Source organism: Pelodiscus sinensis, chromosome 1 (genome assembly GCF_049634645.1).
Source record: "Pelodiscus sinensis isolate JC-2024 chromosome 1, ASM4963464v1, whole genome shotgun sequence".
NCBI classification, from domain to species: domain Eukaryota; kingdom Metazoa; phylum Chordata; order Testudines; family Trionychidae; genus Pelodiscus; species Pelodiscus sinensis.
The window spans coordinates 179,215,437-179,229,287 of NC_134711.1; the positions used below are offsets into that span (position 1 = coordinate 179,215,437).

The following is a 13,851-nucleotide window of genomic DNA, read 5'->3' on the forward strand; positions in this document are numbered from 1 at the left end:
CCTTACTGTTAAATATATGCTGGACGTTGACATGGACATTTAGCTGTCAAAACATTTTACTCCCCATTAATTAGAGGAACATCAAGACCCAAAATAAACAGCAAATGAACCAAGAAGTTTACTGAGAACAGGAAATTACAGTATTGCCGTTTTTCAGGCTTTCAGCATCTATTCTTGAAAGGTGTAGATTACAATGTGGTACATTTGAGGATACATTAAATTAGATAGTACATAATGTTGTGATGTGATGTAACACAATTTTCTTGAAGTTTCAACTAAGGAATACACATTTAGCGTGTTTTATGAAATATGCTCTTGTCAACAAACTCTGACAGTTTAATGCCAGATTTGAAGTCAACATGAAATTAGCCTATGTGAAGAGTTACAGATTAAGACAAATTTTTAGACCAGCGGTTCCCAACCTTTTTGATAATGGGGACTGGCAAGCCCATTCACAATTTTTTGGCAGACCAGTAACATTTTATTTGCATAGCCATTATGCAAATGATGAATATGTAAATATGCAAATAAAATGTTACCATTCTGCCAAAAGCACAGCCCCCACTGCCAATCTTATCCCCTAGAGCCCCACACCCTCCACTACACCCCAGCGACAGCCACTGATACTAGAATCCCCTGCACCCAACCCTCCTGTGCTAGCCTCCCACCCTTAGAGCCACCCACTGCCAGTCCCCCATCCCAAACACTTGTCAGTCCCCCACCCCTTAGAACCTCCTATACCAGACCTCCAGTGTCAGCCTCCTGTTCCCAGAGCCCCACTGCAGCCAACCCCCCAGTGTACCTCAGAGCCAGCCCTGCCCTCATAGCCCCCCACTACTAGCTCAGCCTCCAGAGCCCCCCAGTACTAGCCCTGCCCCTGGATCCCCCAAATGGTACTTGTTCACCAAAAAGTTGTGAATGGGCTTGCCAGTCCCCATTATCAAAAAGGTTGGGAACCACGGGTCTAAAATGACCTGCCCCTCTCACCTAGCCCTGCACTGCTGTCCATATGGCAGTGGCTCTTGGTACACTGCTCAGCACCTCCCCTCCCACCGCAGCTGTTGGGAGAGGCATGTCCTGTCCCGCTTCTCAACCAACCAGCGACAGACAGAGATGGGATCTCCTTCCAGCCTCAGAAGAGCAGTTCCCCGCGCAACGGGAAGGCCATGCCATGCGGGGTCTCCTCCCAGTCATGGAAGAGTGCCTCTCCCAACAGCCATGGCAAGAGCAATGTACCCCAGTCCTGGTCCCCAGAGCAGCCACTTGGCAGCCAGAGATCCATAGCCTGGCAGTGGGGCGTGGCCCGGAAGTTGGAAACCACTGTGTTAGACTATCTATAACTTGTGCATAACAGCATAATAGATTTGAAAAGAAAATACTTTGTTTTTATAATGTGTTATAATTATTCAACTGATGTTTCTTAAAAAATAAATGATACATAATTTTCCATGATTCAAATGACAGCTTATAACCAAAACACACACCACTTATTAAATACAATTATTACTTAAACTTATGTAGATCAAACAAGTTGATTAATTTTATTATTTTCAATTTATATTATATGTGTGCGGTGTAGGTGCGCCAGGCGCTGCCATTTTTAAATGGCCACTAGTTCGGACTCCGTGCCGCACGGCTATACGCAGCACGGACTAGGTAGTTCGGACTAGGCTTCCTATTCCGAACTACCGTTACTCCTCATTTCCGAACTAGCGGACATTTAAAAACAGCGGTGCCCGGCAAGATGCAAATGAAGCCCGGGAAATTCAAATCCCAGGCTTCATTTGCAACTCCGGGTGACTACATTACCACCCTAGTTCAAAACAGGGTGGTAGTGCAGACATACCCTCAGTGTTTCTTAATCGTTTTTTATAAAGTATCCCTTAAAAAAAAAAAGTATCCCCAGTACCTACAGTTTTTAGAGACACAATTTTTTCTCTACCATTGCAACACAACTTAATCGTAGCTGGGCGGCCAATGACATTTTTGGGTGTAAAAAGTACAAAAATAATAAAGCGCTGTAAAACTTAAAACCAAAATTCAGTTTTCTCCAAATTTCAGTTGTATTGATGTACCCCTCAGACTTCTCTCGAGTACCCCTGAGGGTATTCATACCACTGGTTGAGAAACACTGAGCTAGATTTTCAAATGATATGTTAGAAATCAAATGGCATCTTTAAAGACTGATGGTACCACCAGAGAAATGACACTGATGTGTATTACTGAGTATTCCTAAACTGTTAGGCCAATCCTGAAATGGAATTTAAGATGTCCGAAGTCTCTCAGGCTCTCAGTTATGTTTCCATAATTGTCCAGACTTTGCAAGAGAGTCTTAATTGAGCAAATGTTCAAGCAAGTACATTCTTTAAGGTTAACTGGTGGAAGCCTTCAGTTTAATTGAATATGGATTATTCTTTTGCTGTGCTAATATTCTGCCTTCAGCAAGACTAGTCAGTGCTAGTGAGGTAAATATCAGTGGATATTTTCCCTAAGAAATAACATTTGATAAACAAGATCTACATGTAAGAAGATAAACGTCAAAGAACGGATTTTTGGTGAGCACGTGTTAATGCAATCTTGACTCTCTTACATCTTTGGACAATAAAAGATATGCGATGCATTACAATTTTTCAAAATCTATTTTTCAAAAAAGAACAATTAGCAAAAACAATAATGTACTCTATGGCAGTACTATTTTATATATATATATATATATAATTGAATAGCTGTGTAATTGCATGAGATCTTATTGGTTACATGACTATTCAACAGTCCTTGGGGGTGAGACCGAAAGTCAGTGCACTCTTGGCCCCCCTCTTGGGGAGCCCCTTGCCACTCTCATGCCTTTGCTGTTGGACCAGCCTCCTTCCTGTTGAGCCCGGGCTTGTCGCAGACAGAGGCTGCTCTGTTGGATGCAGAACAGCCTCTCTCTGCAGGGAGCTCAAACCTCCCGTGGATGTGGATGGATGCCAGAACTGCCTCTGTCTGTAGCAGGCATAGGCTTGGACCACATTAAGGGGGGAAAGGGAGATGATACTGATCCTGATCCTGGGACAAAGAACCTGTCAACCGTAAAGGTGGGTAATTAGAAATTAAAACAATCTTAGATCAGGCAACAGTGTGTGGAGAGGAGGATGAATGCTAGCCTTGCTCTATGGAGCGATCTTGCACTTCTACATCCCGGAAAATCTTACAAAAGTTCTGTCAGTTTTGTTCCATGTTGTCATCTTTCCATTCAGACTTGATGGATTTCAAGATCTGCCATATGTTGCCATCCTAGTTTTTCAGTGTGTCCTCATAGCCTACTGGCCCCATCTTCCCCTGCACAGTGAAACAGGTTGATATGGAATCAAACTCACTGAGTCTAATAGATGCTTATGCTGACTGGGCAGGCAACTGATGACCAGTCTGCTTTGGCACCTACACATATCCTATCCTGCACTAGAGGTGAATTTTTACAGAACACTGGTTAAAAACTGGTGGTACCTGGATGAGAATGAAAGACAGCAAACGAGTGAGTGTGCATGAGTCTAGCATAGAGAACAAGGAGTAAACAGGAAAGTGAGAGTTAGAGAGAGAGGGAAGAAAGATGTCCACATCTGAAAATCTGATCACCCAATGTGGATAACAAAATCAGATGTCAGTGTCTAGGGCTGTCGATAGGACAACTTCCATGAGCAGTGAATTTACACACAGAAAAAAATACAAGCGTTAGTTGTGCATTGTCAACAATCAATTCTGAAACATTCTTTAAAAAATATCCTCAAGCATCAAATCTACATTATGGAATAACAGCCTCTTTCTCTCTCTCTGAAAATATAGCCTTCTCAGAATTCCCAAATAAGAATTCTCTATCTTCACTGAACTAAAACCATTTTATAAACTGAAACTGAAGAAAGCACATACCCATATATTTCCATGTTTAAAAAAAAAGAGAGAAAAAGAATAATTTTCCTAATGGATTGGAATTCTTGATCAATTTATCAACACTGATTTCTCTAAGTGCTGTGCAAAATTTGTTACGTTGACCATTCTAGAGATTTTTAGGCTTTTATCCAGAGAACAGGCAGAGAGAGCAAGGACAGTCACAGGAAAAACTTCTCCACTCTTTCCCGTCAGTGAGATACAACTCTGATCTAACTGGACAAATTTTGAGGATGAAGGGTAGTTGTCAATACCATTTAATCCCTTACCTCTCTTCAAAAATCATGGACATGGTCGCCGACTGTGTTGGCGGCTAGTCTGTTACGTGGACACCTGCTCACTAGAAAATGTACTAGAACCAACTTATTCCAGGTAAGTAATGAAACAACTAGAAAGCTTTCTGCCATGACTGACGTGCACTAGATTTTACCTGGTAACCTAGAGAGGAAAGGCTTCACATCCCATTACCAACACTCTGAGCTTGAATTCTACAACTTTTTGAAGTGGTCTTATAAAAAGAGACCAAATGCTTAAGCATGTCATAGTTGCCTCTTGGGCTGCTAAACTTGCAAACTCAATACAATTGTGTATGATCACTTAAGAATATTATAGCAATAATTGTTAACATTGTAAGATAGATTTAATTTATTACATTTTCAAACAATAGCATCTTTACTTGTACTCAAATTGGCAATGCTGCTCAAACCAGGGATAAAAATCATAGTGAGAAGCTTTAGATAAGTAACTAAGGCCACATCCTGCAAGCTATGCCATATGGGCAGTCCCTGACCTGCACAGCCCCAGTGCAGTCAATAGGGTTTGGGCACAGAGGGCTACCTGTAGGTATCAACTTGCAAGACTGGTACCTACCACAACACTAAAGGGCTAAAGTTCAACATATGGTTGAAATGTACAATGTTTTAACATGAAAGGCTCAGCATTTGCTAAAAGATGCCAGCCTCTTCCTGCTAATTAGAGAGGAAAAGTGTGGAATCTCATATTTCACTATGTATCAACTGCTGGCAAATAATTTTCTTAGAAACGGAGATCTATGTAGGCAAGTTTGAAAATACTTTGATCAGTGGCCACACACTGATAAGCCCAAATATGATACCCATAGACATTTTGAATTTCATTTTGCTGCTTGCTAACTATGCAGAAGAAATGTATTTAAAAACTTCTTCTTGGAACAGCATTTACATACTATGGTGTTGGGTGTAATATCAGATTTAGAGAGTGGTTGGAGAAAGTTATCTGTTTTCCTTAACTTCGGGGAAGCTACAGACAGTTGACACTCCTTGATTATCTGTAAGCCTGCACAGGTGAGTCAGGTTGATTCTCATCATAGTTCCGCTGTAGTACTCAAACTAATTTTTATAGTTATTTTTCTGCAGCAAGTCCCTTCCTCTCTGGAATCCCACAAAGCTCAGTTTTCTCAGTTCTTTCACTTGAATAATTTTTATCTTGGTCAGCTCATCTTCTGTCTTAGTTGTGATTTAAACCAATGATTTTTAACTTCATGTGTTGTTGACATTTAATTACTCCTCCTTCTGTCCCCTCTCTCTGCCTGTAATGATCAAATAAAACTATAGTTCCATTTTTTTCCTAGAAAACTATTTCTGACTTTGCAATATTTAGCTTCAGGTAGCAGAGGTGGAACACAGTAAAGAGCAGAAGTGGATTAAGATTTATGTGAGACTCTGGTCACAAAGAACATTTAGACCTTCCCACATACCCCCTCACTACAGGGTCCTGCTCCTTTCTCCTCCTCTTCTCCATGAGGCCCTGCCCCCTGGCCAGGCCTGAAGCCTGGTGATGGTAAAAGTTGTCGCTCAGGGAACCCGGGCCACTGGAGAGAGCCCGACATAAGAACGGCCATACTGGGTCAGTCCAAAGGTCCATTTAGTCCAGTATCCTGTCTGCCGACAGTGGCCAATGCCAGATGCCCCAGAGGGTGTGAACAGAATAGGGAATCATCACAGGATCCCTCCCCTTCCATCCATTTCTAGTTTCTGACAAACAGAGGCTAGGGACACCAAGCCAGAAAGAAGATGAGGGGGACATAGGCCGAGCATCCTGGGCTGCTTCGGCTTCTAGTCTGGCTGCGGGATGGGGCCTCGAGGGGAAGAGGAGGAGCAGGGGATGGGGCCACAATGGTAGTGCACCCCCACACTTCTACACAGTTCTGGCACTCCTGGAGCCCATAGAAAAAATTCACATGTGGCAGGAGAGGAGCACTGACTGGAGATATTGCTAGTTACACGGGCTGCTTCTTTGAATTGGACACAAGGTTGCAGCCATTGAATCTCACTGTGCATGGAAACATTCTGTCAGGGGTGTGATTAGAGCTAGACACCTTTCTGCAAATTAGCTTCCTCTATCCATGCTTTTCCCTGGCAGCTGGATGGTATTGGCTAAGGAGATGTGCGCTCTCTCCCCCTATCCTCCCACTGACATGGCGGCGTGTCTGCATGATGTCCCCTTAATGGTGGGCAAGGAAGCCCTATGTGCAACCTCCCTATACCCACATGGCCTTGAGTCTCAGAGCCCAGGACAACTGATGGGACTCACAGGACTTAGGCTGTGGTGCTGAAAACAGTAATGTCAATGTAGGGCTCAGAGGCAGGGTGGTCGAAGTGCCTAAGGTTTATCATTAGGACACAGAATGAGCTGGCAGTATGAAGTTGAATTGCACTCTGCAATTCTGGGCTTCAGTTGCATGGGGAAAGGCTCTGGCCTTCAGTTGAGGGGAGGGGGAAGGAGGGAAAGACCCAGGCTCGCGGCTTCAACCAGTAGGTGCTGGAAGCAGGGAGGGAAGGGGGCCATGGCCTTAAAAGCGAGTGATGGGTGGGGGTAGGGAAGAATGGAGATGGGATCTTGGAGGAAGAGGCAGCATGAGGATGTGGTCTTGGCGATGAGGCAGAACAGACGAGATGGGACCATGGCTTGGGTGCTGATGGCCTCCTTATGTCAAGGGAGCTTCTGTGCTCCTGCAGCCCTGTGGCTTCTGCTGGGGTCTGAGGCACCCATTTTTCTGAGGGACCACAAATTGGCTGCAGCCTTTGTGTTAATCTGCTATTGGTCAACGGTTTCATCTACTTAGTCATTCACTTCTGAACTTAAGAATTTACTCTCTATCTCTATCATATCCATTATCCTTGATTCTGAACTTCACTTTCCATCATTGTGTCTATATACATATGAATCACCAACATAATATTGCCTGGATTTGCTATTGCATTAACTCTACCTTGGCTAAAATTCTCATCAGTACTTTCACCTCTCTTGCTATCAATTAAGTTTCCATGGGCTTCCCAAATCCCAGCTTTCCCTGTCACCAGCATGGAAGATGGATATGTAAAACTACAACCACATGACTCAGCCTCAGTTCAGGACTCCTGTGAAAACTTCATTTTAATTATTTTTGAACAGTACTCTGTGAACTTGTTCTATCCAACAACATAATTCTTCTCTCTCTCTCTCTCTCCCCCCCCCCCCCCCATCCTCTTTCTCTGGCACCTTCCTCCTCCTCTGCAGCTTTTAAGCTGAACCACTCTCCAACTCATCACATACTTTGAAAAACTCATTGGCAAAATTCCCTTTTCTTGCTTATCTACACATTTCAACGCCCCCATCTCATGCCACTCTCTACTCCCAAACTCACTCACACTCTCTCTCACCTTTATTATATTTAAAGCTTTTCTGCATAAGATTTCTATAAAATTACGTCCTGGTGGGTTCCTGCTAGTCTGGCTGCACTGCTCTTTTCTTGTGAGCACACTCAGTATTGAAATAAGCGATCATTCTTGTACATTTCATGTGTAAATGGAGACTATAATTCATATGAATAAAGCAGACAAAGGGCTGTCCATAACTTGTGCAATAGTGGGGGTCAGAGGGTCCTTAAATATTATCAAAACACATTATATATAATCTCTTAAGGGAGTCTCTCTACCAGTACAGTTAAAGCATTACAATCTTTGGACAACCTCCAGGTAGAAGAAAAGGGATAATGCAAGAAGCACACAAATCAGAACACACCCTGATTAAATTTAATCTTTGCTTTATCAGTTTCAGTATTCCCCTGTGGGAGACAGCGATGCTTCACAAACTGAAGACTTGGGAGTGAATATTCCATCTTCATGGAAGTTAATCATTAAAATATATAGACTATTACAGAAAAAAAGCAGGTAGCAGGTAATTCATATTAGATGTGTATCATCACACTTGAAGGCAGATTAAAACTCAAAAGCCAAATCTGTGTTCCTTCTTTCCTATAGTAATACGTATTTCCAAGTTACTTATTTACTTACACTCACACATGCACACACACACACACACACACGTGCACACACACATGCATGCACAGAACAATCTTTCAAAAGGAACAAATTAAAGCTTAATATTTAAGTGTGGAAATAAACACTATGATGTGTTTGTGTTGCTTTTATAAAAATAGGACCCCCCAAAAAGGAAATTAAATGTGAAATAGCATTTTCATGAATCAGAGATTATTAAAACTATTTTAAGTCAATTAAAGCTTCACTAACAACTGGGTGTAAATCTGGTTTTAAGGGGGGGTTGTGTTTTTTTTTGCACATGCATAATACGTGCCTGAAGACAAACACGCAGACACAGAAATGTAAGTACACTTTTTACAGAAAGACCTACATGAGACACTGTAGCTGTAAAATGCCTTGTTGATAGAAATGTTAGGACAAAATTTTCATTCCCTAGTTGCAAGACTCTTGCATTTATAACACAGGTTAAAGAAGTCAACCACTGGCATGCTGGATTAGAAAGACAGATATTAGTCTGTGAACACATTCTATAGAACATGGGCAATTATAACAACTTGACGGAAATATGGTTAGTGTAGCACAGGCCCATCCCAAGAATCAGAAAAAAAAAATCTGTTACAAACAGCAGAGTCAGTGGCGAGAGAGAGAAAGACTGCTACAGGCTTGAGAGGTCCACTTACTGACGCTGCCACAGACTGCCATGCAGTATTCCTCAGAGTCAAAGTTGTTTCGGTTCCCACCACATCCGCCGTAAAAGAATGGTGCACATTTTCCTTCAGTCACATCAAAGTACCATCGGGAGATCATTGCTCGGCAAGGACCAGTCTCAGCTTGTTCAGAGCACACCTCTAATTATAGGAGATGTGGAGGAACTACATTTAGCATGAAAATGGTATTGTCTTGCTTGTCATCTACACACGTTTATTTACATGTTCTAACTCTTGCACATTATTAGCTACAAAATGGGAGCATCAAGGAAGCATCTATACCTTTCACAGAACAATTCCTACCCTTGAAGTCTGTCTCTATTGTCTTCAAAACAACGTATTCTCATCTGGATTAACACAATTAAATCCCTCCTGCTCTATATACAATTTTTGTACTTTATCTATTTTAATTAGTAACATGTTTATTTACTGAAACAATTATATTGGCGTAACCCCTAGTGTAGACACAGTTATACACAGGGCTCGACAAACTGCAGAGAGATATTCGCCAGCCCCGCACCACGCATGTGCCAGACCAACACTGCACACGCATGCAGCACCGGCGAATGGGGCACATGGAACGACCGGCTGAAATCTACTCGCCATAGGCGAGTAGAAACAGTGGTTTGTCGAGACCTGGTTATACGGATAAAGATGTTCCCCATCTCTTATGGGAGTCACTATACCAGTATCCACACAAAGTGTGTGGTATTGTTAGAACTATAAGGGTACAGTTAAAGCAATACAATCTGTGTGTGTGTGTGTGTGTGTGCACGCGCGCATGCATGTGTGCACGCGTGTGCACATTCCCTTTGCCCAAGAGAAAGTTTGAGTAATTGTCTTTGGAGAAACCCTGGTAAAAAGAAAACACCTACACATCAAACTATTAAAAAATATCTAATACACTGAGATATCTTGGCTTGTAAAAAGGCTGTATATATGCAACAGAAAATCTTGCGGAACTGAGTGGTACAAATTAAAATTAGAAAATAAAAAGTGAATGCAGGAACTCCTTTGTTAAACTGGAATTCAGCCTATCACCTGGGTACATATATAGCCCTTTACCAATAATGTTCCAAACAGGAAAAACAGCGTTCACATTCAGCATGCTGTATATCATTTGCAAAATTGTTGATCATGAAACTAGTACCTCCTCCTCTACGCTTCCATCGCACATGGGTTCAACATAATGGCAGACAACTGATTTCTACTGTTTCTGACTTTACTTTACAAGTCTTAATTTTGTGGAAGGCTGACTCCTAACTATTGAAATAGGGGTCTCTCCCTTGGACACCTCAACACCTGCTAGTGGATGCTAATAACATTGGCAATCTCCCCACACTCATTAACTCCTAGAGGCTCTCATTGGCATTGGCCCAGACCTGGAGATTCTCATTAGATGCTTCACAGCTTCTTTTCTTCCAGGCTGTTTGATTCATCTCTGTTGAGCACATAACCCTTCCCATCTCCTTTCTACATAATATATGTTATACCAAATTGCTTATAAGTAATCAACACACATGTATATTTTAGGGACGTTAAACTTAGATTAATTGGCTAATCGAGTAGTCAATGCAATTTGCAGCTGGGGGGGTGGAGGGGGAGAGAGGCGGAAGAAGAGGAGGACTATCTGATAGTGTCGACTAGTGGGTTGACTATTTGATAAGCGTCTTATTTATATCAATAATAATTTACTGGAAAGCACTTATGGTTGATCCAACACAATGCTTATAGATGCATCAAAAGTGTATTATGCAGTTACAGAGTTTAGTTTGCAATGCATCATTCTTCAAGACTCTCTCTATGCCTTTTAGTATAAGTGTGATTTAACAAGTAAATTCCCAAGCAGTTTGCTATTGGGTGTTTCTAGAAAAAAAAGTTTAGTTTAGCTAATCCTTATGGCTTGTTATTAATCAGGTTTAGAATCTATCACTCAAGTATACAATACAAAAAAGCTGCCATAAGAGAAATCTGGAGTTGCCACTGTGTGGCATTTTCTTATTTTATGTTATAAAATACATGTCTCATAATGGTGATGCCGTAAGCTTCTTCCCTATTTTACTTCAGCATAATTCAGTTTTCCCAAAGGAACACCATTTCCATACTGTACTTGTTTTCAATGTGCTTACTCCGAAATTAAGTGCACACTAAGCACAGTTTTAGCTTTTTTGGGTAACTTGTTAACATAGCTGCATCAAAATGACAGTGGGAGTGGGGATATGAGAGCTAGCTCTAGAAGCTTTAAGGACACCATAAATGTAGTGCTCTGACAACTTGTCTGTTAGGGTACGTCTAGACTACAGGCTTTTGTCGACAGAAGTTTTGTCGACAGATACTGTCAACAAAGCTTCTGTCGACAAAGAGCGTCTAGACTACATTCAGTTGTCGACAAAGCAAGCTGCCTTTGTTGACACAACCCTAGATGCAATAACACCTTCTGTCGACAGAACTCTGTCGACAAAAGGCGTTATGCCTCGTAAAATGAGGTTTACCAGCGTCGACAAAACTGCTGAGTTCTGTTGACGTTATGTCGACAGAACTCAGCGGTAGTGTAGACGTAGGTATAGTTTTGTCGACAAAAGTCCACTTTTGTCGACAAAACTCTGTAGTCTAGACACACCCTTAGAGTTACTAAAATTTTTTTAAAAGTTTAAGAACAGCCACAGCAAGAGACTGCTGTAATTGCAAATGTGAAACATTTATGTAACATTTAAGATTTAGTTTAATAAAATATAAGTGCTATTGTTTGTGTGTGTGTGTGTGTGCGCGCGCGTGCGTGCGTACGTGATTTAGTTCTTACTATTCCTGACATACTGCTGCTGTTTCTGCAGCTTGCTTCAGGTAATGAGTATGAAGTACTATTTCCTAAATTAATAAAAATCAAGTTATCTAAACAAATTACACACAGCATATACCCTCTTAGCATATGTAAAATGCTGCACTTAGTTATAAATTAATATGATTTAGTGATCAGATTTGCACAATTATTTGAAAAAATATGTGAAGAAGTATCAGTGGGAAATGGGGTTTTTTTTCGGTGATTAGAATTGTGATTTAAATCAATCCACCTTGCCTGCTTCATTTTAACATAATATAGGAATAACCTACGCACAAAGTAACTTTGACTGGTTTTGAATACAAGAGCCCCACAAATTTCATTTTAAAAATTGATCACTTAGTATAGTGATTGATATTGAAGAGACAGGTATAATCAAAATCAGCTTTGCTGAAAGAATACATAATTTCAAAATCATAGAGCTTCAGAAATTAACTATTTTTAGAAGAACAACTACTAATGTGACAAACTTAATCTATAAAGAAAGTAAATGCCTTCTAGGATCTTCTTGATACACTTTATAACAAAATATAGATGTAAGTTACTTTATCATTTTATATTTCACACACTCTTATCAGTATGTGAAGGTTCCAAAGACTCATTCTGGTATTTTCTTTTGAATCTCTCACTTACTCTCAATATCTCAAATGTAAGGGAGTAATAAAAGCAACTACTTTTAGCACCTGTATATTTTTGCTATCTACATAATGGTAAAAAAAATAAAATAAAACACAACCCTTCATTGAAATAATGGAAATGATTACCTGAAATCAATTCTTGGGGCACTACAGATATTTACACACATTAAGCATTCATGCCATCAAGTTTAAGAGTTAATGTTTTGGGAGCCTTTCAGTCAGAACTACTAAAAACTGTTTGCATTAAAATGGAAAATATAGTCCTTTAAAGAGTGATTACTTAATCATGAAATTAAGTCAGACTCCCTTCTTGAACTTATTGCATGGCTAGAGCAATGCTCTCCTTGTGTCTTCCAATAGGGAAGACAGTGCTACCACAGGGTAAAATCCTCTTTTCAGATCTACATGGTAGGACTTAAGACCAGAAAGTATTTCACTGACAGAAACTGCCATATCAGCATACAAATCTACTGTGTAGGGATGAGAGGAGAATGGAACACTTAGAGATTAATAACAACATATGATACAAATATGGGGCTAGACCATCACTTTAAGACTGGCCCTGACTCAAGGAGCAGATTCTAATTCAGAGTCAATATCCCTCCTAGTCTCCCCTCTCTTTGCCCCTGCCATCTTGGAAGAAGAGTAGCTTTCTCTCCCTTACTGAAGCCTAGGGAACACATAGTCCATTTAGAAGAGTAAGGTGGTGCCTTTTAACTTACTCTCTTGCATGGGTGCAAGTAAAGATTTAGCTCATCACCTATGAGCTATGGCACATTTCAGCGATGGGCAACCTAGGCTAATGAGTGGGCTGCATGACTAACCCTCCTTCACCTCATTGGGCTGCAAGATTGCCATCCAAGACAGTCTCCCAGAATAGGGTAGTTTTGCTAACTGGGCTTGCAAACCTAGAATTTGCAAGGTGAGTTGATTGGCCCGTAGCAGCGCTTTCACTGGATGCAGAGGGAGCTCTCACAGTCAATGTGTGCAATCAACACTCACCTCACTTCATAGGCCCTTGCTTTACATGTGGATGGAAACCAGCAGAATCTGGCAATTCTGCATGTGGGTAGTGATAAACAAAATGTTTCATGGGCCACATACACAACCCGGACAGGTCACATGATGCCCATGGGTTTCCCAACACTATTACAGGGGTTTCCCAACACTGTTGCCGGTATAGTTAGCAGCAGAGAGTATAAATTGCACAATCATGCCTTTTAGAATTAAAAACAGTCTTTGCACTTAATTCTCGCCCCCGCCCCAAATACAAGGCTCACTAGTAAGGCCACACTGGGAACAAATTATCTGTAATAACAAGAAACATTAAATTACAATATGGCAGAATGATAACTTTCATCTTTTCATCTTGTTTCTAAGAGCTGATTAACAACAGAAGCAATTCTTTGCCTTTGGCTACATTTTTTTTTAATGACATAATGAAG

The 13,851-nt window shown here is 41.0% G+C and overlaps 1 protein-coding gene across 5 annotated transcripts in view; it reads right to left on the reverse strand.

Annotated features, from left to right (window-relative positions):
- The window catches only part of APP (amyloid beta precursor protein), a 312,106-nt gene that overhangs the window by 109,423 nt on the left and 188,832 nt on the right, over positions 1 to 13,851 (reverse strand). For 3 of the 5 annotated variants that reach the window (XM_075910226.1, XM_075910198.1, XM_075910188.1), the window contains exon 7: positions 8,906 to 9,073. The exons of the other annotated variants lie outside the window; for them this stretch is intronic. In XM_075910226.1, coding sequence (XP_075766341.1) covers positions 8,906 to 9,073 — 168 coding nt within the window. The remainder of the gene's footprint in view (positions 1 to 8,905; positions 9,074 to 13,851) is intronic. 5 annotated transcript variants of the gene reach the window in all.